Source organism: Tachypleus tridentatus, chromosome 3 (genome assembly GCF_004210375.1).
Source record: "Tachypleus tridentatus isolate NWPU-2018 chromosome 3, ASM421037v1, whole genome shotgun sequence".
Lineage (NCBI taxonomy): Eukaryota > Metazoa > Arthropoda > Merostomata > Xiphosura > Limulidae > Tachypleus > Tachypleus tridentatus.
The window spans coordinates 43,718,770-43,741,546 of record NC_134827.1 but is presented as its reverse complement, the minus strand read 5'-3'; the positions used below and the strand labels follow the sequence as shown (position 1 = coordinate 43,741,546).

The following is a 22,777-nucleotide window of genomic DNA, read 5'->3' as shown; positions in this document are numbered from 1 at the left end:
AATACAAACAAATCTTACTTTTGTATAATAATAATACAAACAAGTCTTACTTTTGTATAATAATAATACAAACAAATCTTACTTTTGTATAATAATAATACAAACAAGTCTACTGGTTTCAAATAATAATCAATAATTTTTAAAACTTGAAATACCACCGGTAAAATATTTATCTTCACAAACTTCTGTATAAATAAACACTTAGTCCGTTATGTTTGTTTTTTTAGTGAAATGTTACAATTTAAGATTTAAGCTCTAAAATTTTGGTGAAATGTTCTTTGTGACATCGTTAAGTAAAACTGTAAAGAATAGACGAATAAAGAAATTATTGACTGGTGGTTTTAGACAAGAAAGTGGACAACACCCGTTTTTCACCGTAACGAGAAACAATCCAACTTCCGAGGACAAGAAACTACCCCTTGTATATAAGTTGTTATTGTGACTTCCCCTTGTATATAAGTTGTTATTGTGACTACCCCTTGAATATAAGTTGTTATTATGACTTCCCCTTGTATATAAGTTGTTATTGTGACTTCCCTTGTATATAAGTTGTTATTGTGACTACCCCTTGTATATAAGTTGTTATTGTGACTACCCTTTGTATATAAGTTGTTATTGTGACTTCCTACCAGTTGGATGACAGAGATCCTCGTCACTTCCATCTAGACAGTCACGGTGGTCATCACAGACAGAGAATCCTCTAACACACTGGCTGTTGTTACACCTATATTCTCCATACCAACACGTTCTGTATGCTACAACAGAAGACAACCGCTTCAACACAAATATCTTAATAATACATAGTTATATTTGACACCAAGATGTTACAAAAAACGTAACTATATCTAACACGAAGACATTAGAAACACATAACTATATCTAACACCAAGATGTCACAAACACGTAACTATATCTAACACCAAGTAGTCACAAACACGTAACTATATCTAACAGCAAGATGTTACAAACACGCAACTATATCTAACACCAAGATGTTACAAACCACGTAACTATATCTAACACCAAGATATTAGAAATACGTGGTTATATCTAACACCAAGATGTTACAAACACGTAGTTATATCTAACAGCAAGATGTTAGAAACACGTAGTTATATGTAACAGCAAGATATTAGAAACACGTAGTTATATGTAACAGCAAGATATTATAAATACGTAGTTATATCTAAGAGCAAGATATTAGAAACACGTAACTATGTCTAAGAGCAAGATATTAGAAACACGTAACTATATCTAACACCAAGATATTACAAACACAGAACCGTATTTAAAACCAAGATATTAGAAACACGTAACTATATCTAACACCAAGATATTACAAACACAGAACCGTATTTAAAACCAAGATATTACAAACACAGAACCGTATCTAACACCAAGATATTACAAACACAGAACCGTATTTAAAACCAAGATATTACAAACACTGACATATATAAAACCAAAATGATATAATACTGAGCTCGGGCAGATAAGATCTGCTATATCTGGAGTCACTAGCGTTTATCAGTGAAAAATGTTTTTATCCAATGTTTTCAATTCTTTAGATTATTAACTTCGGAAAAAAAAACGCGGTGAAAGGAACGTGCACATATTAGTAATGTCAGTTTCAATTCTAAAAGGTCACATTCAGAGTGTAATATATGGATAGTCACATGATTTGTAGTTCGTTCACCGATTGAGAATGAAAATAGTTTTGTCAGTTCTTGAAATAAATATTGAGATTCTGGTTTTTTTAAAAAATGTTCTAGTTGTATATTTGTTGTCATAAAAACTGTTATTCAAAGTGCATTGAACTCGAAGCAGATGTAATGAACCTAGATCGGTAAAACTTTACATTGGATATTTTAATAAAGATTTCTCACTTTGAGAAATACTAAATAATGAAAGTTTTAAATAATGTAGACATGTTGGTTGTTACATAACGTACACAGGTCAGTTATAAAATGTTGGTTGTTACATAACGTACACAAATCAGTTATAAAATGTTGGTTGTTACATAACGTATGCAGGTCAGTTATAAAATGTTGGTTGTTACATAACGTATGCAGGTCAGTTATAAAATGTTGGTTGTTCCATGACGTATGCAGGTCAGTTATAAAATGTTGGTTGTTATGTGTCTTATACAGGTCAGTTATAAAATGTTGGTTGTTCCATGACGTATGCAGGTCAGTTATAAAATGTTGGTTGTTATGTGTCTTATACAGGTCAGTTATAAAATGTTGGTTGTTCCATGACGTATGCAGGTCAGTTATAAAATGTTGATTGTTCCATGACGTATGCAGGTCAGTTATAAAATGTTGGTTGTTACATAACGTATGCAGGTCAGTTATAAAATGTTGATTGTTCCATGTCTTATACAGGTCAGTTACAAAATATTGGTTATTCCATGACGTATGCAGGTCAGTTATAAAATGTTGGTTGTTATGTGTCTTATACAGGTCAGTTATAAAATGTTGGTTGTTCCATGTCTTATACAGGTCAGTTATAAAATGTTGATTGTTTCATGACGTATGCAGGTCAGTTATAAAATGTTGGTTGTTCCATGACGTATGCAGGTCAGTTATAAAATGTTGGTTGTTATGTGTCTTATACAGGTCAGTTATAAAATGTTGGTTGTTACATAACGTATGCCCGTCAGTTATAAAATGTTGATTGTTCCATGTCTTATACAGGTCAGCTATAAAATGTTGACTGTTCCATGTCTTATGCAGGTCAGTTATAAAATGTTGGTTGTTCCATGATGTATGCAAGTCAGTTATAAAAGGTTTGTTGATTCATGATGTATGTAGGTCAGTTATAAAATGTTGGTTGTTCCATGACGTATGCAGGTCAGTTATAAAAGGTTAGTTGTTCTATGACGTGTGCAGATCAGTTATAAAAGGTTAGTTGTTCCATGACATATGCAGGTCAGATATAAAAGGTTAGTTGTTCCATGATGTATGCAGGTCAGTTATAAAAGGTTGGTTGTTTCATGATGTATGCATGTCAGTTATAAAATGTTGGTTGTTCCATGATGTATGCAGGTCAGTTATAAAAGGTTTGTTAATTCATGATGTATGCAGGTCAGTTATAAAATGTTGGTTGTTCCATGACGTATGCAGGTCAGTTATAAAAGGTTAGTTGTTCTATGACGTGTGCAGATCAGTTATAAAAGGTTAGTTGTTCCATGACGTATGCAGGTCAGTTATAAAAGGTTAGTTGTTCCATGATGTATGCAGGTCAGTTATAAAATGTTGGTTGTTTCATGACATATGCAGGTCAGTTATAAAATGTTGGTTGTTCCATGACGTATGCAGGTCAGTTATAAAAGGTTATTTGTTCTATGACGTGTGCAGATCAGTTATAAAAGGTTAGTTGTTCCATGACGTATGCAGGTCAGTTATAAAAGGTTAGTTGTTCCATGACGTGTGCTGGTCAGTTATAAAAGGTTGGTTGTTTCATGAGGTATGCATGTCAGTTATAAAATGTGGGTTGTTCCATGACATATGCAGGTCAGTTATAAAATGCTGGTTGTTCCATGATGTATGCAGGTCAGTTATAAAAGGTTTGTTGATTCATGATGTATGCAGGTCAGTTATAAAATGTTGGTTGTTCCATGACGTATGCAGGTCAGTTATAAAAGGTTATTTGTTCTATGACGTGTGCAGATCAGTTATAAAAGGTTAGTTGTTCCATGACGTATGCAGGTCAGTTATAAAAGGTTAGTTGTTCCATGATGTATGCAGGTCAGTTATAAAAGGTTGGTTGTTTCATGATGTATGCATGTCAGTTATAAAATGTTGGTTGTTCCATGATGTATGCAGGTCAGTTATAAAAGGTTTGTTGATTCATGATGTATGCAGGTCAGTTATAAAATGTTGGTTGTTCCAGGACGTATGCAGGTCAGTTATAAAAGGTTAGTTGTTCCATGACATATGCAGGTCAGTTATAAAATGCTGGTTGTTCCATGATGTATGCAGGTCAGTTATAAAAGGTTTGTTGATTCATGATGTATGCAGGTCAGTTATAAAATGTTGGTTGTTCCATGATATATGCAGGTCAGTTATAAAATGTTGGTTGTTCCACGTCTTATACAGGTCAGTTATAAAATGTTGGTTGTTCCATGACGTATGCAGGTCAGTTATAAAATGTTGGTTGTTATGTGTCTTATACAGGTCAGTTATAAAATGTTGGTTGTTATGTGTCTTATACAGGTCAGTTATAAAATGTTGGTTGTTACATAACGCATGCCCGTCAGTTATAAAATGTTGATTGTTCCATGTCTTATACAGGTCAGTTACAAAATATTGGTTATTCCATGACGTATGCAGGTCAGTTATAAAATGTTGGTTGTTCCATGACGTATGCAGGTCAGTTATAAAATGCTGGTTGTTATGTGTCTTATACAGGTCAGTTATAAAATGTTGGTTGTTATATGTCTTATACAGGTCAGTTATAAAATGTTGATTGTTTCATGACGTATGCAGGTCAGTTATAAAATGTTGGTTGTTCCATGACTTATGCAGGTCAGTTATAAAATGGTGGTTGTTCCATGACGTATGTAGTTCAGTTATAAAATGGTGGTTGTTCCATGACGTATGCAGGTCAGTTATAAAAGGTTAGTTGTTCCATGACGTGTGCAGGTCAGTTATAAAAGGTTAGTTGTTCCATGACGTATGCAGGTCAGTTATAAAAGGTTAGTTGTTCCATGATGTATGCAGGTCAGTTATAAAAGGTTGTTTGTTTGATGACGTATGCAGGTCAGTTATAAAAGGTTAGTTGTTCCATGACGTATGCAGGTCAGTTATAAAAGGTTAGTTGTTCCATGACGTGTGCAGGTCAGTTATAAAAGGTTAGTTGTTCCATGACGTATGCAGGTCAGTTATAAAAGGTTAATTGTTCCATGATGTATGCAGGTCAGTTATAAAAGGTCGGTTGTTTCATGATGTATGCATGTCAGTTATAAAATGTTGGTTGTTCCATGATGTATGCAGGTCAGTTATAAAAGGTTTGTTGATTCATGATGTATGCAGGTCAGTTATAAAATGTTGGTTGTTCCATGACGTATGCAGGTCAGTTATAAAAGGTTAGTTGTTCCATGACGTGTGCAGGTCAGTTATAAAAGGTTAGTTGTTCCATGACGTATGCAGGTCAGTTATAAAAGGTTAATTGATCCATGATGTATGCAGGTCAGTTATAAAAGGTTGGTTGTTTCATGATGTATGCATGTCAGTTATAAAATGCTGGTTGTTCCATGATGTATGCAGGTCAGTTATAAAAGGTTTGTTGATTCATGATGTATGTAGGTCAGTTATAAAATGTTGGTTGTTCCATGACGTATGCAGATCAGTTATAAAATGCTGGTTGTTCCATGATGTATGCAGGTCAGTTATAAAAGGTTAGTGGTTCCATGATGTATGCAGATCAGTTATAAAAGATTAGTTGTACCATGACGAGTGCAGGTCAGTTATAAAATGCTGGTTGTTCCATGTCTTGTACAGGTCATTTGTAGAATTCGTAGTGTTTAGATGAAAAATGCAATCATACTTTAGAACAATTAAACTTTTATTTTATTTATTATAAAGTGTAAAAATTCTTGGAAAGAACTTTTTTATCTCTTCAAAGTTTCCATTTTCTATCGATACTTTAGTTATGTATCTATACTTACACTTTCACTATGGAACCATAGATAATTATTAGAGATAACTCATTATTAAAATATGAATAATAAAGTCAACTTTATCAAAGCATGAATACAAAACTTAAAAAATACGATTTGTAGGTACGTACAGCAGTTACGTTCATCAGAGAGGTCGCCACAATCGTTAGCAAAATCACAAACAGCGTCGTTTGGCACACACATGTGATTATCACATTTAAAGTGTGTTGAAGGACAGATGTGAGTTTCTGAAAATAAATAAAAAACCACGACAAAATCGTAACTTTATGTGATAAATCAAATATATCTTACTTTTATATGAAAAATATAAAACTACAGCTTGTATTAAGTATTTAATTTTCGTTAATATTAGGACATTGCATGGAAGGTTTTGAGGTCTGTATTATGTCATTTTCTAAAGCTATAATATAATTATCTAAATGTGATTCTCTGTTTAATTTCACAAAACAATAAAGTTTACCTGTCATTACCTATCAACCCAGATGAATTTTTTGACGTCACAGTTTTTCTAAAAAACAAAATTTTACACATTGACTTGAAGAAAAAACCAACAGACGGACCACAATATCTCCACTATAAAAGCTGTCACCTCTCTTACAGTAAACAAAACACGACCTACAGCCAAGCACTTAGAATGTGTGTCAACCCTGGAATCAGTGATCTCTGTTCATTAGTTTCATCTGTGTCAACCCTGGAATCAGTTATCTCTGTTCAGTAGTCTTAATTGTGTCAACCCTTGAATCAGTGATTTCTGTTCAGTAGTTTTATCTGTGTCAACCATGGAATCGGTGATCACTGTTCAGTAGTTTCATCTGTGTCAACCCTTGAATCGGTGATCTCTGTTCAGTAGTTTCATCTGTGTCAACCCTTGAATCGGTGATCTCTGTTCAGTAGTTTCATCTGTGTCAACCCTGGAATCAATGATCACTGTTCAGTAGTTTCATCTGTGTCAACCCTGGAATCAGTTATCTCTGTTCATTAGTTTCATCTGTGTCAACCCTGGAATCAGTGATCTCTGTTCAGTAGTTTCATCTGTGTCAACCCTGGAATCGGAGATCTCTGTTCATTAGTTTCATCTGTGTCAACCCTGGAATCAGTTATCTCTGTTCAGTAGTCTTAATTGTGTCAACCCTTGAATCAGTGATTTCTGTTCAGTAGTTTTATCTGTGTCAACCATGGAATCGGTGATCACTGTTCAGTAGTTTCATCTGTGTCAACCCTGGAATCGGAGATCTCTGTTCATTAGTTTCATCTGTGTCAACCCTGGAATCAGTTATCTCTGTTCAGTAGTCTTAATTGTGTCAACCCTTGAATCAGTGATTTCTGTTCAGTAGTTTTATCTGTGTCAACCATGGAATCGGTGATCACTGTTCATTAGTTTCATCTGTGTCAACCCTGGAATCAGTGATCTCTGTTCAGTAGTTTCATCTGTGTCAACCCTGGAATCAGTAATCTCTGTTCATTAGTTTCATCTGTGTCAACCCTGGAATCGGTGATCACTGTTCACTAGTTTCATCTTTATCAGAAAAATAATTTTTATTTTTCCTTTTCTCATGTGAAAGTTTCATAAAACTTACTATTTGTTTAAGGGTTTTTTTGATAATTGTTTTATAAATTGATATAAATTGTAATATTACCATAATATATTTTTCAATCAGTCTCCAGGTGTCATTTTTATTCTACTTATGTATAGTTTTCGATAAACGTACATTTAGTTATTTCGAAAGTAAAATATCACAAACACCTTTTCAAATACACTCTTGGTATTGGCTTCACTGTGTCGGTAATGAAACACTTATAAGAGTAAATAGAGAAATAAACAATTTCTGGAAAACCGGAACACCTTCATGTCGCACGCTCGGAATAGCCAGATGGTTAGGACGATCGACTCGTAATCTGAAGGTCGCAGGTTCGAATCTCTGTCATACCAAATATGCTAGCTCTTTCAGCTATAGGGGTGTTATAATGTTCAGTCAATCACACTATTAGTTGGTAAAAGAGTACCTCAAGAACTGGCGGCGGGTGGTGACGACTAGCTGTCTTCCCTCTAGTCTTACACTGCTAAATTAGGGACGACTAATACAGATAGGCCTCGTGTAGATTTGCACGAAATTAAAAACAAACAAACAAATTTTCATAACGTCACTCACTCCTCTTTATGTATAAAAATGTATATATATCAACTTTTCCATTGCACCATAATTAGTAGCTGGATCTTCAAACAGAAAGGACCATCCTTCGAAAGGGCTGAGGTTGTAGGTTTTTATTAATTTCTTTCAAGTTCGGTTTTACTAATACCATCAATCAATCAATATTATAAATTTTAAGATGAACAAACTTTAAATGTATTAAAAGAGTTTTAAGAACGTATGATATTGAATTACCGGTATTATCAAGTGAAATAAATAAGGCACGTGGAGTAGTGGATTTCCAGTTGCTGTTGAGAAAATAATAGAACAGGCTATTTTAAACTAAGGCACGTGGAGTAGTGGATTTCCAGTTGCTGTTGAGAACATAATAAAACAAGCTATTTTAAACTAAGGCGCGTAAAATAGTGGATTCCCAGTTGCTGTTGAGAACATAATAGAACAGGCTATTTTAAACTAAGGCACGTGGAGTAGTGGATTTCCAGTTACTGTTGAGAACATAATAGAACAGGCTATTTTAAACTAAGGCACGTGGAGTAGTGGTTTCCAGTTACTGTTGAGAACATAATAGAACAGGCTATTTTAAACTAAGGCACGTGGAGTAGTGGATTTCCAGTTACTGTTGAGAACATAATAAAACAGGCTATTTTAAACTAAGGCACGTAAAATAGTGGATTCCCAGTTGTTGTTGAGAACATAATAGAACAAACTATTTTAAACTAAGGCACGTGGAGTAGTGGATTTCCAGTTGCTGTTGAGAACATAATAGAACAAGCTATTTTAAACTAAGGCACGTGGAATAGTGGATTCCCAGTTACTGTTGAGAACATAATAAAACAGGCTATTTTAAACTAAGGCACGTGGAATAGTGGATTCCAAGTTGTTGTTGAGAACATAATAGAACAGGCTATTTTAAACTAAGGCACGTGGAGTAGTGGATTTCCACTTGTTGTTGAGAACATAATAGAACAAGCTATTTTAAACTAAGGCACTTGGAGTAGTGGATTTCCAGTTGCTGTTGGGAACATAATAGAACAAGCTATTTCAAACTAAGGCACGTGGAGTAGTGGATTCCCAGTTGTTGTTGAGAACATAACAGAACAAGCTATTTTAAACTAAGGCACGTGGAATAGTGGATTCCCAGTTACTGTTGAGAACATAATAGAACAGGCTATTTTAAACTAAGGCACGTGGAATAGTGGATTCCCAGTTGTTGTTGAGAACATAATAGAACAGGCTATTTGAAACTAAGGCACGTGGAGTAGTGGATTTCCAGTTACTGTTGAGAACATAATAAAACAGGCTATTTTAAACTAAGGCACGTAAAATAGTGGATTCCCAGTTGTTGTTGAGAACATAATAGAACAAACTATTTTAAACTAAGGCACGTGGAGTAGTGGATTTCCAGTTGCTGTTGAGAACATAATAGAACAAGCTATTTTAAACTAAGGCACGTGGAATAGTGGATTCCCAGTTACTGTTGAGAACATAATAGAACAAAATATTTTAAACTAAGGCACTTGGAGTAGTGGATTTCCAGATGCTGTTGAGAACATAATAGAACAAAATATTTTTAACTAAGGCACTTGGAGTAGTGGATTTCCAGATGCTGTTGAGAACATAATAGAACAAACTATTTTAAACTAAGGCACTTGGAGTAGTGGATTTCCAGTTGCTGTTGAGAACATAATAGAACAGGCTATTTCAAACTAAGGCACGTGGAGTAGTGGATTCCCAGTTGTTGTTGAGAACATAATAGAACAAACTATTTTAAACTAAGGCACGTGGAGTAGTGGATTTCCAGTTGCTGTTGAGAACATAATAGAACAAGCTATTTTAAACTAAGGCACTTGGAGTAGTGGATTTCCAGATGCTGTTAAGAACATAATAGAACCGGCTATCTTAAACTAAGGCACGTAGAGTAGTGGATTTCCACTTGTTGTTGAGAACATAATAGAACAGGCTATTTTAAACTAAGGCACGTAGAGTAGTGGATTTCTACTTGTTGTTGAGAACATAATAGAACAGGCTATTTTAAACTAAGGCACTTAGAGTAGTGGATTTCCACTTGTTGTTGAGAACATAATAGAACAGGCTATTTTAAACTAAAGCACGTGGAGTACTGGATTTCCAATTGCTGTTGAGAACATAATAGAACAGGCTATTTCAAACTAAGGCACGTGGAGTAGTGGATTTCCACTTGTTGTTGAGAACATAATAGAACAGGCTATTTTAAACTAAGGCACGTAGAGTAGTGGATTTCCACTTGTTGTTGAGAACATAATAGAACAGGCTATTTTAAACTAAGGCACGTAGAATAGTGGATTTCCACTTGTTGTTGAGAACATAATAGAACAGGCTATTTTAAACTAAAGCACGTGGAGTACTGGATTTCCAATTGCTGTTGAGAACATAATAGAACAGGCTATTTCAAACTAAGGCACGTGGAGTAGTGGATTTCCAGTTGTTGTTGAGAACATAATAGAACCGGCTATTTTAAACTAAAGCACGTGGAGTAGTGGATTTCCAGTTGTTGTTGAGAACATAATAGAACAAGCTATTTTAAACTAAGGCACGTGGAGTAGTGGATTTCCAGTTACTGTTGAGAACATAATAAAACCGGCTATTTTAAACTAAGGCACGTGGAGTAGTGGATTTCCAGTTGTTGTTGAGAACATAATAGAACAGGCTATTTTAAACTAAAGCACGTGGAGTAGTGGATTTCCAGTTGTTGTTGAGAACATAATAAAACAAGCTATTTTAAACTAAGGCACGTGGAGTAGTGGATTTCCAGTTGTTGTTGAGAACATAATAGAACAGGCTATTTTAAACTAAGGCACGTGGAGTAGTGGATTTCCAGTTGTTGTTGAGAACATAATAGAACAAGCTATTTTAAACTAAGGCACGTGGAGTAGTGGATTTCCAGTTGTTGTTGAGAACATAATAGAACCGGCTATTTTAAACTAAAGCACGTGGAGTAGTGGATTTCCAGTTGTTGTTGAGAACATAATAGAACAGGCTATTTTAAACTAAGGCACGTGGAGTAGTGGATTTCCAGTTGTTGTTGAGAACATAATAGAACCGGCTATTTTAAACTAAAGCACGTGGAGTACTGGATTTCCAATTGCTGTTGAGAACATAATAGAACAGGCTATTTTAAACTAAGGCACGTGGAGTAGTGGATTTCCAGTTGTTGTTGAGAACATAATAGAACAGGCTATTTTAAACTAAGGAACGTGGAGTAGTGGATTTCCAGTTGCTGTTGAGAACATAATGGAACAGGCTATCTTAAACTAAGGCACGTGGAGTAGTGGATTTACACTTGTTGTTGAGAACATAATAGAACAGGCTATTTTAAACTAAGGCACATGGAATAGTGGATTTCCAGTTGTTGTTGAGAACATAATAGAACAGGCTATTTTAAACTAAGGCAAGTGGAATAGGGGATTTCCAGTTGCTGTTGAGAACATAATAAAACAGGCTATTTTAAACTAAGGCAAGTGGAATAGGGGATTTCCAGTTGCTGTTGGGAACATAATAGAACAAGCTTATTTAAATTTAGGCACGTGGAATAGGGGATTTTCAGTTGTTGATGGGAACATAATAGAACAAGCTAGTTTAAACTAAGACAGACAGAAAATGAACGAGTAAGATCCTGTTAGTGATAGTTCACACAGAACATAGACAATCAACGAGTAGCATCATAAGATCCTGTCAGTGATAGTTCACACAGAACATAGACAATCAAGAGAGAATGTAGATGTAATAATTTACCTGATAAAGTACAGTTTATCATCTTACACAAAACTGAACGGATAATTTGTTGTTTTAGACAACAAATAGATATTTGAAATGTAATAATTGAAAACCAACCATCAGGTAATGTAACGTGTTTTAAAGTAATTTAGCTATAGAAAGTGTCATGTCAGATTTTGGTTGTGTTACGTCATAACTTAATTATCACATTTTGATAAGTTAGAAATAATCAACGAATTAGTTAATATGTAATTTTAATACACGAATTAGTAGATATAAATGTAATCTAGTTTGCGAGATATTCAGTAAATTAGCTTTGAGTAATTTATTATGATTCGCTCTCTTTGCTTGAAGTTACCTTGTCGAAAGAAGTAACTCAATAAACGAAACTAAAACCATCAGGGATCATTCATTATGAAGCACGAGCACTAATCTGTAGAATTACGTGAACAATATAACGTGCTGTTTATCACTTTCATACAGATATTCAAAACTGTTGTTGTATAAAGAAAATTAGATGGGTTATTTCTAAAGGGAAAAGTACTATGTAATAATAAATTATTATGCTATTGTTAAACAAAACTGGTTGTTTGATTTAATATTAACTCGAAACTGGAGAGAATATGCGAAATAAGTTAAGATAATGTAAAGTAGTTTCATTTTAAAAAACTGTTATTATTTAGTTTGTATTTCAGTTTGTTACGTACAAGTTTTATTTTCTTATCCATAAGCTTAATGGACTTTTAACAATGAAAACCGGGTTTCGATCCCAGTGGAGAGAAAAGCACAGATAGCCCATTGTGTAGATTTGTGCTTAACACTAAACAACTGAACAATAACAATAATTTTAACAACTTTTAATGTTCACATTTTCAGTCCACTTTATATCGCCCCTGAATAAAACTAACACATTTATTATATTTAATCTAAATAAAGTGTTAATGTATTTCATTTTCAGCAATTAATCTACGCCAGGCTGCAGAGGTAATACTACAAGAAATTATCTTTAGGATTAGGTATACCGTATATAGTGTCTGGTGTGAGTAAAGAATATATGGTGTCTGATGTGAGTAAAGAATACATGGTGTCTGATGTGAGTAAAGAATACATGGTGTCTGATGCGAGTAAAGAATATACGGTGTCTGATGTGAGTAAAGAATATATGGAGTCTGATGTGAGTAAAGAATACATGGTGTCTATGTGAGTAAAGAATATATGGTGTCTGGTGTTAGTAAAGAATACATGGCGTCTGATGTGAGTAAAGAATATATGGTGTCTGATGTGAGTAAAGAATACATGGAGTCTGATGTGAGTAAAGAATATATGGAGTCTAATGTGAGTAAAGAATATATGGAGTCTGATGTGAGTAAAGAATATATGGTGTCTGATGTGAGTAAAGAATATATGGAGTCTGATGTGAGTAAAGAATATATAGTGTCTAGTGTGGGTAAAGAATATATGGTGTCTGATGTGAGTAACGAATACATGGTGTCTGATGTGAGTAAAAAATACATGGTGTCTGGTGTTAGTAAAGAATACATGGTGTCTGATGTGAGTAAAGAATACATTGTGTCTGATGTGAGTAAAGAATACATGGTGTCTGGTGTTAGTAAAGAATACATTGTGTCTGATGTGAGTAAAGAATACATGGTGTCTGATGTGAGTAAAGAATGCATGGTGTCTGGTGTTAGTAAAGAATACATGGTGTCTGATGTGAGTAAAGAATACATGGTGTCTGGTATGAGTAAAGAATATATGGTGTCTGATGTGAGTAAAAAATACATTGTGTCTGATGTGAGTAACGAATACATGGTGTCTGATGTGAGTAAAAAATACATGGTGTCTGGTGTTAATAAAGAATACATGGTGTCTGATGAGAGTAAAGAATACATTGTGTCTGATGTGAGTAAAGAATACATGGTGTCTGGTGTTAGTAAAGAATACATTGTGTCTGATGTGAGTAAAGAATACATGGTGTCTGGTATGAGTAAAGAAAATATGGTGTCTGATGTGAGTAAAAAATACATGGTGTCTGGTGTTAGTAAAGAATACATGGTGTCTGGTGTTAGTAAACAATACATGGTGTCTGATGTGAGTAAAGAATACATTGTGTCTGGTGTTAGTAAAGAATACATGGCGTCTGATGTGAGTAAAGAATACATTGTGTCTGATGTGAGTAAAGAATACATTGTGTCTGATGTGAGTAAAGAATACATGGTGTCTGGTGTTAGTAAAGAATACATGGTGTCTGGTATGAGTGAAAGAATACATGGTGTCTGATGTGAGTAAAGAATACATGGTGTCTGGTATGAGTAAAGAATATATGGTGTCTGGTATGAGTAAAGAATACATGGTGTCTGGTATGAGTAAAGAATATATGGTGTCTGGTGTTAGTAAAGAATACATGGTGTCTGGTGTTAGTAAAGAATACATGGTGTCTGGTGTTAGTAAAGAATACATGGTGTCTGATGTGAGTAAAGAATACATGGTGTCTGGTATGAGTAAAGAATACATGGTGTCTAATATGAGTAAAGAATACATGGTGTCTGATGTGAGTAAAGAATACATGGTGTCTGGTATGAGTAAAGAATATATGGTGTCTGGTATGAGTAAAGAATACATGGTGTCTGGTATGAGTAAAGAATGTATGGTGTCTGGTATGAGTAAAGAATATATGGTGTCTGGTATGAGTAAAGAATATATGGTGTCTGGTGTTAGTAAAGAATATATGGAGTGTGATGTGAGTAAAGAATATATAGTGTCTAGTGTGAGTAAAGAATATATGGTGTCTGATGTGAATATAGAATACATGGTGTCTGATGTGAGTAAAGAATACATGGTGTCTGGTGTTAGTAAAGAATACATGGTGTCTGGTATGAGTAAAGAATATATGGTGTCTGGTATGAGTAAAGAATACATGGTGTCTGATGTGAGTAAAGAATACATAGTGTCTGGTATGACTAAAGAATACATGGCGTCTGGTATGAGTAAGGAATATATGGTGTCTGGTGTTAGTAAAGAATACATGACGTCTGATGTGAGTAAAGAATACATGGCGTCTGATGTGAGTAAAGAATACATGGTGTCTGGTATGAGTAAAGAATATATGGTGTCTGGTGTTAGTAAAGAATACATGGCGTCTGATGTGAGTAAAGAATACATGGCGTCTGATGTGAGTAAAGAATACATTGTGTCTGGTGTTAGTAAAGAATATATGGTGTCTGGTGTTAGTAAAGCATACATGGTGTCTGATGTGAGTAAAGAATACATGGTGTCTGGTGTTAGTAAAGAATACATGGTGTCTGGTGTTAGTAAAGAATACATGGCGTCCTATGTGAGTAAAGAATATATGGTGTCTGGTGTTAGTAAAGCATACATGGTGTCTGATGTGAGTAAAGAATACATGGTGTCTGGTGTTAGTAAAGAATACATGGTGTCTGGTGTTAGTAAAGAATACATGGCGTCTGATGTGAGTAAAGAATATATGGAGTGTGATGTGAGTAAAGAATACATGGTGTCTGGTATGAGTAAAGAATACATGGTGTCTGATGTGAGTAAAGAATACATGGTGTCTGGTATGAGTAAAGAATATATGGTGTCTGGTATGAGTAAAGAATACATGGTGTCTGGTATGAGTAAAGAATGTATGGTGTCTGGTATGAGTAAAGAATATATGGTGTCTGGTATGAGTAAAGAATATATGGTGTCTGGTGTTAGTAAAGAATACATGGCGTCTGATGTGAGTAAAGAATATATGGTGTCTGATGTGAGTAAAGAATACATGGAGTCTGATGTGAGTAAAAAATATATGGAGTCTGATGTGAGTAAAGAATATATGGAGTCTGATGTGAGTAAAGAATATATGGTGTCTGATGTGAGTAAAGAATATATGGAGTCTGATGTGAGTAAAGAATATATAGTGTCTAGTGTGGGTAAAGAATATATGGTGTCTGATGTGAGTAACGAATACATGGTGTCTGATGTGAGTAAAAAATACATGGTGTCTGGTGTTAGTAAAGAATACATGGCGTCTGATGTGAGTAAAGAATACATGGTGTCTGGTGTTAGTAAAGAATACGTGGTGTCTGATGTGAGTAAAGAATACATTGTGTCTGATGTGAGTAAAGAATACATGGTGTCTGGTGTTAGTAAAGAATACATTGTGTCTGATGTGAGTAAAGAATGCATGGTGTCTGGTGTTAGTAAAGAATACATGGTGTCTGATGTGAGTAAAGAATACATGGTGTCTGGTATGAGTAAAGAATATATGGTGTCTGATGTGAGTAAAAAATACATTGTGTCTGATGTGAGTAACGAATACATGGTGTCTGATGTGAGTAAAAAATACATGGTGTCTGGTGTTAGTAAAGAATACATGGCGTCTGATGTGAGTAAAAAATACATGGTGTCTGGTGTTAATAAAGAATACATGGTGTCTGATGTGAGTAAAGAATACATTGTGTCTGATGTCAGTAAATAATACATGGTGTCTGGTGTTAGTAAAGAATACATTGTGTCTGATGTGAGTAAAGAATACATGGTGTCTGGTATGAGTAAAGAATATATGGTGTCTGATGTGAGTAAAAAATACATGGTGTCTGGTGTTAGTAAAGAATACATGGTGTCTGGTGTTAGTAAACAATACATGGTGTCTGATGTGAGTAAAGAATACATTGTGTCTGGTGTTAGTAAAGAATACATGGCGTCTGATGTGAGTAAAGAATACATTGTGTCTGATGTGAGTAAAGAATACATTGTGTCTGATGTGAGTAAAGAATACATGGTGTCTGGTGTTAGTAAAGAATACATGGTGTCTGGTATGAGTGAAGAATACATGGTGTCTGATGTGAGTAAAGAATACATGGTGTCTGGTATGAGTAAAGAATATATGGTGTCTGGTATGAGTAAAGAATACATGGTGTCTGGTATGAGTAAAGAATATATGGTGTCTGGTGTTAGTAAAGAATACATGGTGTCTGGTGTTAGTAAAGAATACATGGTGTCTGGTGTTAGTAAAGAATACATGGTGTCTGATGTGAGTAAAGAATACATGGTGTCTGGTATGAGTAAAGAATATATGGTGTCTGGTATGAGTAAAGAATACATGGTGTCTGATGTGAGTAAAGAATACATGGTGTCTGGTATGAGTAAAGAATATATGGTGTCTGGTATGAGTAAAGAATACATGGTGTCTGGTATGAGTAAAGAATGTATGGTGTCTGGTATGAGTAAAGAATATATGGTGTCTGGTATGAGTAAAGAATATATGGTGTCTGATGTGAGTAAAGAATATATGGTGTCTGGTATGAGTAAAGAATACATGGTGTCTGATGTGAGTAAAGAATACATGGTGTCTGGTATGACTAAAGAATACATGGCGTCTGGTATGAGTAAGGAATATATGGTGTCTGGTGTTAGTAAAGAATACATGACGTCTGATGTGAGTAAAGAATACATGGCGTCTGATGTGAGTAAAGAATACATGGTGTCTGGTATGAGTAAAGAATATATGGTGTCTGGTGTTAGTAAAGAATACATGGCGTCTGATGTGAGTAAAGAATATATGGAGTGTGATGTGAGTAAAGAATATATAGTGTCTAGTGTGAGTAAAGAATATATGGTGTCTGATGTGAGTATAGAACACATGGTGTCTGATGTGAGTAAAGAATACATGGTGTCTGGTGTTAGTAAAGAATACATGGTGTCTGGTATGAGTAAAGAATATATGGTGTCTGGTATGAGTAAAGAATACATGGTGTCTGATGTGAGTAAAGAATACATGGTGTCTGGTATGACTAAAGAATACATGGCGTCTGGTATGAGTAAGGAATATATGGTGTCTGGTATGACTAAAGAATACATGGCGTCTGGTATGAGTAAGGAATATATGGTGTCTGGTGTTAGTAAAGAATACATGACGTCTGATGTGAGTAAAGAATACATGGCGTCTGATGTGAGTAAAGAATACATGGTGTCTGGTATGAGTAAAGAATACATGGTGTCTGATGTGAGTAAAGAATACATGGTGTCTGGTGTTAGTAAAGAATACATGGCGTCTGATGTGAGTAAAGAATACATTGTGTCTGGCGTTAGTAAAGAATATATGAAGTCTGGTATGAGTAAAGAATACATGGTGTCTGATGTGAGTAAAGAATATATGGTGTCTGGTGTTAGTAAAGCATACATGGTGTCTGATGTGAGTAAAGAATACATGGTGTCTGGTGTTAGTAAAGAATACATGGTGTCTGGTGTTAGTAAAGAATACATGGCGTCCCATGTGAGTAAAAGAATATATGGTGTCTGGTGTTAGTAAAGCATACATGGTGTCTGATGTGAGTAAAGAATACATGGTGTCTGGTGTTAGTAAAGAATACATGGTGTCTGGTGTTAGTAAAGAATACATGGCGTCTGATGTGAGTAAAGAATATATGGAGTGTGATGTGAGTAAAGAATACATGGTGTCTGGTATGAGTAAAGAATATATGGTGTCTGGTATGAGTAAAGAATACATGGTGTCTGATGTGAGTAAAGAATACATGGTGTCTGGTATGAGTAAAGAATATATGGTGTCTGGTATGAGTAAAGAATACATGGTGTCTGGTATGAGTAAAGAATGTATGGTGTCTGGTATGAGTAAAGAATATATGGTGTCTGGTATGAGTAAAGAATGTATGGTGTCTGGTGTTAGTAAAGAATACATGGCGTCTGATGTGAGTAAAGAATATATGGAGTGTGATGTGATTAAAGAATATATAGTGTCTAGTGTGAGTAAAGAATATATGGTGTCTGATGTGAGTAAAGAATACATGGTGTCTGGTGTTAGTAAAGAATACATGGTGTCTGGTATGAGTAAAGAATATATGGTGTCTGGTATGAGTAAAGAATACATGGTGTCTGATGTGAGTAAAGAATACATGGTGTCTGGTATGACTAAAGAATACATGGTGTCTGGTATGACTAAAGAATACATGGCGTCTGGTATGAGTAAGGAATATATGGTGTCTGGTGTTAGTAAAGAATACATGACGTCTGATGTGAGTAAAGAATACATGGCGTCTGATGTGAGTAAAGAATATATGGTGTCTGGTATGAGTAAAGAATACATGGTGTCTGGTGTTAGTAAAGCATACATGGTGTCTGATGTGAGTAAAGAATACATGGTGTCTGGTGTTAGTAAAGAATACATTGTGTCTGGTGTTAGTAAAGATTACATGGCGTCCTATGTGAGTAAAGAATATATGGTGTCTGGTGTTAGTAAAGCATACATGGTGTCTGATGTGAGTAAAGAATACATGGTGTCTGGTGTTAGTAAAGAATACATGGTGTCTGGTGTTAGTAAAGAATACATGGCGTCCTATGTGAGTAAATAATATGTAGTGTATATAGAGAATAAATAATATATTGCGTTTGGTGTCACTATAGGATATATAGTTTCTGATGTCAGCAAATAATATACAGTGTACAGAGTGAGTAACAAATACATAGTGTCTGGTATCAGTCAATAACATAGTGTCTGGTATCAGTAAATAACATAGTGTCTGGTATCAGTAAATAACATAGTGTCTGGTATCAGTAAATAACATAGTGTCTGGTATCAGTAAATAACATAGTGTTTGGTATCAGTAAATAACATAGTGTCTGGTATCAGTAAATAACATGGTGTCTGGTGTCAGTAGAGAATATGTGTTGTCTAGAGTGACTGAATAACATATAGTGTTTGATATCAGTAAAGAATATATAGAGCCTGGTGTCAGGGCTTTAGGTTTCTAGAAAGGATTGCCCTTGAATGTAGTGAATATTGTTAATTAGAACGTTTAAATAATAAGGGTTGACTTTGATTGTTTCTAGCCAATTTTTAATATTTAGTTTAATGGATGAAACTAACCAAAAGGTTCCTTATTGTTATACTGTTATACTATTGTATTAATATACTGTCATATTGTTATGTTGTAATGCTGTTATACTGTCATATTGTTTGTTATATCGTTATGTTGTAATACTGTTATATTGTCATATTGTTTGTTATATTGTTATGTTGTAATACTGTTATATTGTCATATTGTTTGTTATGTTGTTATGTTGTAATACTGTTTTTTTGTCATATTGTTATTCTGTCATATTGTTTGTTATATTGTTATGTTGTAATACTGTTATATTGTCATATTGTTATACTGTCATATTGTTTGTTATATAGTTATGTTGTAATACTGTTATATTGTCATATTGTTTGTTATGTTGTTATGTTGTAATACTGTTTTTTTGTCATATTGTTATTCTGTCATATTGTTTGTTATATTGTTATGTGTAATACTGATATATTGTCATATTGTTATACTGTCATATTGTTTGTTATATAGTTATGTTGTAATACTGTTATATTGTCATATTGTTTGTTATATTGTTATGTTGTAATACTGTTATATTGTCATATTGTTTGTTATATTGTTATGTTCTAATACTGTTATATTGTCATATTGTTATACTGTCATATTGTTTGTTATATTGTTATGTTGTAATACTGTTATATTGTCATATTGTTATTCTGTCATATTGTTTGTTATATAGTTATGTTGTAATACTGTTATATTGTCATATTGTTATACTGTCATATTGTTTGTTATATTGTTATGTTGTAATACTGTTATATTGTCATATTGTTATTCTGTCATATTGTTTGTTATATAGTTATGTTGTAATACTGTTATATTGTCATATTGTTTGTTATGTTGTTATGTTGTAATACTGTTTTTTTGTCATATTGTTATTCTGTCATATTGTTTGTTATATTGTTATGTTGTAATACTGATATATTGTCATATTGTTATACTATCATATTGTTTGTTATATAGTTATGTTGTTATACTGTCATATTTTCATACTGTTATATTATCATATTGTTACACTGTTACATTGTCATATTGTTACACTCTTACATTGTCATATTGTTACACTGTTATATTTTCATATTGTTATGCTGTCCTGTTGTCATATTGTTACACTGTTACATTGTCATATTGTTACACTGTTACATTGTCATATTGTTACACTGTAATATTGTCATATTGTTATGCTGTCCTGTTGTCATATTGTTACACTGGTACATTCTCATATTGTTACATTGTTACATTGTCATATTGTTACACTGTTACATTCTCAAATTGTTACATTGTCATATTGTTATACTGTTACATTGTCATATCGTTATACTGTTACATTGTCATATTGTTATACTGTTATATTGTCATATTATTATGCTATCCTGTTGTCATATTGTTACACTGTTACATTCTCATATTTTTACACTGTCATGTTCTTGTTTCACTGATGTCCATCCTCTAAACTTCGATGTGCTTCACTTACGATTTAACTCAAACCAAACTGTTAATAAGCCTTCTTTACATGTTTTCTGGTTACAGTTATAAGCCTTCTTTACGTGTTCTCTAGTTACAATTATAAGCCTTCTTTACATGTTCTCTGGTTACAGTTATAAGCCTTCTTTACGTGTTCTCTGGTTACAGTTATAAGCCTTCTTTACGTGTTCTCTGGTTACAGTTATAAGCCTTCTTTACGTGTTCTCTGGTTACAATTATAAGCCTTCTTTACATGTTCTCTGGTTACAGTTATAAGCCTTCTTTACGTGTTCTCTGGTTACAGTTATAAGCCTTCTTTACCCGTTCTCTGGTTACAGTTATAAGCCTTCTTTACGTGTTCTCTAGTTACAATTATAAGCCTTCCTCACGTGTTTTGTGATTACTATTAGGTTTAGCGTGATGACTGGTTTGATTCGTGTTTCAAGTCATTTAATTAACTGTTTTTACTTTCTAGCTGGTAAGGTTATTGTTCTCTATGTTTAGAAATCTTTACTAGAAATCGTGTTCACAATTAAGTGAACATAAAATTAACACAATCTTTAAATTCTGTTAACTTTTTCAAATTATTTTATGTTTTTATTGAATTTTGCGTGTGTTAGAGGAGGCTAGATCAGATTACAGGAACGTAAGTTAGTATCCATCACCTACTCTTGGGTTAATTGTGAGATTTGCCATAACATTATAACGTCACCAAGGCTAAAAGGGCGAGCGTGCGGAAAAGCAGATTGCGAATCGACTCCCTAACTGAAACACAATGCAGACCAAGTATTCATAAATCGCTTAGTTTTGTTTCTTATAGTGACTATAACAAATAAAGGCTTACAATATCTAGAAGAAAATCCTTGTTATAAAGGGTGATCTTGACCCTTAATAATCATGTTGTTCAAGGTCAAGTAACGGAGGAAATATGAAGAAAGACAAGAAGAAATGATTTCCTGGATCGATCAGGAGTGGGTAGAATTCAACCAAAGCTTGGTACGGAAAACATTCCTGAAGATAGTAAATCATACGTCTGGATTTATCTTTCTAAATGCTAAGAAAGTTAGTCCTGGAAAGCTTTCCTTGAGCTCACAGCGATCATATCACATTATCTATTGTTATGGACAACGTATAAACTTTACGTACCACAACTCTCTTCATCTGACCCGTCAGGGCAGTCCACTCGCGTATCACAACGTCGTATGTCAACAATACAAGTTCCGTTACAACTGAACTCATTTGGAAGACAGCCTGAAACGAAAGACAAAGGATAATTTCCTTAATTAAAATATCGTCATGTGGTGAAAACAAAAACATGATAAATAACTGGTATAAACAGAAGCTGGTTTGTATAAATAATGTCGGGATTTATAATCAAGAAGACGCTTTATTCTAGACAAATAACAACACATTAAATATCTTAAAATTAGTCAGTGTAAACTAACATGACAGTAGTGACAGATTACATTATGTTAGACGAGTGTAAACAACCAAACAGTCATATCATAGTTGTGAGTTTAGGGAAACGTTTCTAAGAGTTTTCAAACAAACACTGCTTTGTTCGTAAAGTTAAACTATGACTCTACTATATACCACTGTGAAGTGAAATCATAAAGTTAAACTATGACTATATTATATACCACTGTGAAGTGAAATCATAAAGTTAAACTATGACTCTACTATATACAACAGTGAAGTGAAATCATAAAGTTAAACTATGACTCTACTATATACCACTGTGAAGTGAAATCATAAAGTTAAACTATGACTCTACTATATACCACTGTGAAGTGAAATCATAAAGTTAAACTATGACTCTACTATATACCACTGTGAAGTGA

General features: G+C 34.1%; 1 protein-coding gene across 1 annotated transcript in view; it reads right to left on the bottom strand.

Moving 5' to 3' along the window:
- Positions 1 to 612: 612 nt before the first annotated feature.
- Positions 613 to 22,777, bottom strand: part of LOC143245825 (uncharacterized) — a 39,066-nt gene continuing 16,901 nt past the window's right edge. Inside the window, exons 3-5 of the mRNA XM_076492080.1 lie at positions 22,083 to 22,187; positions 5,794 to 5,910; positions 613 to 755 (exon numbers count right to left, since the gene is read on the bottom strand). Of these exons, the coding sequence (XP_076348195.1) occupies positions 613 to 755; positions 5,794 to 5,910; positions 22,083 to 22,187 (365 nt within the window). The remainder of the gene's footprint in view (positions 756 to 5,793; positions 5,911 to 22,082; positions 22,188 to 22,777) is intronic.